This window comes from Myotis davidii, unplaced genomic scaffold, assembly GCF_000327345.1.
Source record: "Myotis davidii unplaced genomic scaffold, ASM32734v1 scaffold648, whole genome shotgun sequence".
NCBI classification, from domain to species: Eukaryota; Metazoa; Chordata; class Mammalia; order Chiroptera; family Vespertilionidae; genus Myotis; species Myotis davidii.
In genome coordinates this window covers 842287-846547 of record NW_006299603.1, presented here as the reverse complement: position 1 = coordinate 846547, position 4261 = coordinate 842287, and the positions used below count along the sequence as shown (strand labels likewise).

At 47.4% G+C, this 4261-nt stretch overlaps 1 protein-coding gene across 1 annotated transcript in view; it reads left to right on the top strand.

Moving 5' to 3' along the window:
• XAB2 (XPA binding protein 2) overlaps window positions 1-4261 on the top strand; it is a 23640-nt gene that overhangs the window by 7580 nt on the left and 11799 nt on the right. The window contains exons 3-6 of the mRNA XM_006775379.2: window positions 263-386; window positions 609-806; window positions 1320-1454; window positions 1539-1703. Of these exons, the coding sequence (XP_006775442.1) occupies window positions 263-386; window positions 609-806; window positions 1320-1454; window positions 1539-1703 (622 nt within the window). The remainder of the gene's footprint in view (window positions 1-262; window positions 387-608; window positions 807-1319; window positions 1455-1538; window positions 1704-4261) is intronic.

The following is a 4261-nucleotide window of genomic DNA, read 5'->3' as shown; positions in this document are numbered from 1 at the left end:
CGGCCCCGGCCCCGCCCCAGCCCCAGCCCCGCCTGTCCAGTTATAGCAGCGCTGGCCAGTAGGTCCCTAGTGGTTGCTATGGTTCGTCACTGAGTATATGTCCTCTGATGGGTCAGCACACCCTCCCTTATATCCCAGCCCACCCCCCATTGCTGATACTTGTCACTCTCCCAGGTTCCTGCTCCCAGCAGTGGCCTTATGGGGTAGGGTGAAGGATTCTGGTGCTCCATGAAGCTGACCAACCAATGTCTGCCTCCTCCAGCTACAAACTCTGGTACCGCTACCTGAAGGCGCGCAGGGCCCAGGTGAAGCATCGCTGTGTGACTGATCCTGCCTATGAAGATGTCAACAACTGCCACGAGAGGGCCTTCGTTTTCATGCACAAGGTTGGAGGTGGGGGGACCGGGCCAGGGGATGAGTCGGGAGGTGGATGAAGCAGGAGGGCTGGAGTCCTGTTGCCTTGTGCACTTGAGGTTGAGCTAGACAGACTTAGTCCTGGAGGGATCGCCTTCTGGGTCCTGCTGCATTTTGGCCGTGGGACATCTGGTGTTTTTATAGCCATGCTATAGTGCCAGCAGCTCACACCCTGCCTCTCCTGATGCTTCTAGATGCCACGTCTATGGCTAGATTATTGTCAGTTCTTGGTGGACCAGGGCCGTATCACTCACACACGCCGCACTTTCGACCGTGCCCTCCGGGCGCTGCCTATCACACAGCACTCTCGTATTTGGCCTCTGTACTTGCGCTTCCTGCGCTCACACCCGCTACCTGAGACAGCCGTGCGGGGCTACCGGCGCTTCCTCAAGGTAAGCCCACGGAGGGTGAGCTGGGGTCGTCTCAGGCAGATGGGCCAGTTCCCCAGGTCAAAGTTTCCCACTGGCTCACTGGGACACTAGTTCCAGGCAGGATGTCACTTAACAGATGTAAATGAGAAAAAGGCTCTTCGAGACAGGCAGGTTTTTGTTTGTAGTTTGTTTATTCTTTAAATAGTTTAGTGTAGTGTGACTAAGACAGTCCCTGCCTGTCGGGAGCTGTTAGTCTCACTGGGTGGACAGATTCACATGAGTTGACCACATTGAAAACCAGAGTAAAACTGCAGCTGTGGGGGACACAGCTATGGAAATGTGTAACAGGCAGTGTGGAGGTCAAGGTGCAAACCGTGGGGCTGAGGCTAGACCACTAGAGCCTAGTGTGGACAGGTGTGGCCAGGACAGTGGTAGTAGGCTAACAGGTGGCTCAGAGCCATTGAGTGGGAAGGTAGGCACAGCAGTGTGGCTCTGTGGCCCCACTGACTGCCGACATGGTGTGTGGGTGCTCAGCTGAGCCCGGAGAGCGCAGAGGAATACATCGAGTACCTCAAGTCAAGTGACCGGCTGGACGAGGCTGCACAGCGCCTGGCCACTGTGGTGAATGATGAGCGCTTCGTCTCCAAGGCTGGCAAGTCCAACTACCAGGTGGGCCTATGGGGAGACGGGGGCCAGGTTGGAGGGATTACCCGCTCAGGGACTAAGGCTGAAATTCCTTCCTGGACCCTGCAGCTGTGGCACGAGCTCTGTGACCTCATCTCCCAGAACCCGGACAAGGTGCAGTCGCTCAACGTGGACGCCATCATCCGAGGGGGCCTCACCCGCTTCACAGACCAGCTGGGCAAGCTCTGGTGTTCACTGGCCGACTACTACATTCGCAGTGGCCATTTTGAGAAGGTGCGTGGGTACACTGGGTGCAGGGCCGAGTCTCCCACCAAGGCACAGTACTTGGGCCACATGTGGACACGTGCTTGAGCAAGAAACACCTGCAGGTGTGGGTGTGCCAGTGTGTACACATGTGCACCTCATGCATCTATTTATCTTGCTGAAGGCCTGCTGGCAAGTGCATCGCTTTTGAGTCAGCTGTGTGACCCTGGATCCCCTCAGCCTCAGTTTGAAAAATTGAATTGAGTAGCAGTCATATCCTCACCTGTGGGGAATCAGGTGCCAAGCAGGTGCCTGACTTGCTGACCACCCCCCACTCCCGAGATGTTGGTGTTGTTAACCTCAAGGTAAAAGGCAGAAGTGAGAGGCAGCAAGCATTTGTTTGAGATCCAAAACAATAGCTATTCGGGAAGCACTGATTGAGGCAAAAATCCAAACAGTATTTTTACTAGGAGTGAAGGCAAGGGGTATTTTTGAGAAAAGCAAGCGGAACAACTATTTCAGCAGATGAGAGGAATATCTATAGGGGCAAATAAGCTAACAGTAGTGCTAATTCTAAAGAATGTTTTTAATTTTCAGTCTGGTAGTCATCATATCTTCTCTCTTATCTTTGCAAACAGTTGTTTGTTTAGAAAATAAGTTGCTTTAGGCCCAGTCCATAGGCTATTTTGCCCTGTTTTGACTTTCCAAAGGTTTGAGGAGTAAGACATGCATGGCAGTTCCAACTCCATTTTAAATGGGCTCAGTTTATATTTTTGACATTTTCTTCCTTTAGATTGAGATCTTTCCTTGAAAGCATCACCGATCAATTGCTGGAAAACAGTACTGATCACTTATTAAAAGCACCGTTGGTCCCTCCTTGCTGAGAAGGCTAGTTCTTAGTATGTCATGCCATTGTCAGTCCCTCAGCACTAGGAAGGCTCTTGTTGGTATGTTGGTATGCCATGTGCCACATAGGTGGGAAGTTGTTTTTTGGTTTTTTTAGGAGCCTTAGGGCACATTTGAGGAACAGAGGAAAGCTTTATCGTCATATTCCTCCACAGGCAAACTCTTTTGTAGTTTCTTGAGACTTCTCATATGAAGTCTCACAAACCTTAGTGCTCATTTCAAAATGTTGAGCAGCTAGTATCTGAGTGGTCTTTTTAAAACATTGAGCTATGCAAAACAAAAGTTTATAACAGCAAAAATTTCTATAATAAATAAAAGGCTAAGTTCAAATTGAAGAATAGATCTGAACCAGGAGGAACGCTTGAGGGAAGTTAGCCAAGGTAGTAGAGACCCAGGAGGTGTCAGTGGTTAATCATTTGACTTGTGCCCAGATTTTATCTAGTTCCATCTGTTTTACCGAAGGTGTTTTATCCAAGTGTAACAAGTATTAACACAGCAAACCTCACCTTGCTCAGCTAGAATAGTACAGTCAAGCACAATTTTATCATCTAGTATAATTTGTGCAAAGGAACTTAAAAGTTTTCCTGGTTGGCTGTTGCTTTGGCGCTAGCTCCAGCAAGTTTCTCTAAGGCTTGTGATAAGTTTCTAATCATGTACTTGTTAATTGCAGTACCTGCCTGAGGAAAAAGTATTCTTCCAAATTGGGTACCTTCATTGGAATTGACATTCCCAGGCATTGAAATCCTTTACTATGTGTGCTACCAGATGCACATTTTGGCCTGTGAAGTAGGTTGAGATATCTTCCCAGGTAGAAATTAAGGGGAACAATAGCTATTTATACTCAGTGGTTGGCCTTGCATATTATTTATGACATGTTAAGGGAACTAGAAAGGAACTAAAGGGAAAAAGAAAAAATGAAGGTGTGGTTTATACTCAGTTCTGCTTACCAAAGGTATAATTTACTAAATTGTTGTAGGTCACAGGTAGCTTCGGAGAAAAGAAATTTTATATCTGGAAAACAAAGATTTAAAACGCCCAGTAATATTTCATATAAAAAACATAAAATGTTCATCCTTACTAGTTCATTCAGCCTCATGCTATTAATTCCTATTGATCTTTTTTTAAAAATATATTTTTAAATTAATTTCAGAGAGAAAGGGAGAGGGAGAGAGAGAGAGAGAAACATCAGTGATGGGAGAGAATCATCAATTGGCTGCCTTGTGCACACTCCCTACTGGAGTGTGGCACAATCCAGGCACATGCCCTTGACCAGAATCTAACCTGGGACCCTTCAGTCCACAGGCTGACACTCTGTCCATCGAACCAAACCAAACCGGCTAGGGCAATTCGTATTGATCTTTTTGTCAGCAGTTTTATGAATTCAGTTTTTCTTAGTGTTCTGCAAATTCTCAACCAGTTTAATGGTGTGATCTGGAAGTTTATCCGAAACCTGTATTTTATTTTATTTATATGTTTTTTTGTTTAAAATGTTACATATGTCTCCTTTTTCTCCATTGACACTCTGCCCCACTCCCCCGCCTGCCACTCTCACCCCTGAGGGCAAACCCCCACCACCCCAGTATCCGTGTCCATTGGTTATGCTAATATGCATGCATACAAGTCCTTTGGTTGATTTCTAGGCCCTCTCCCCCCACCCCCCGTTTTCTCTCTGAGGTTGGACA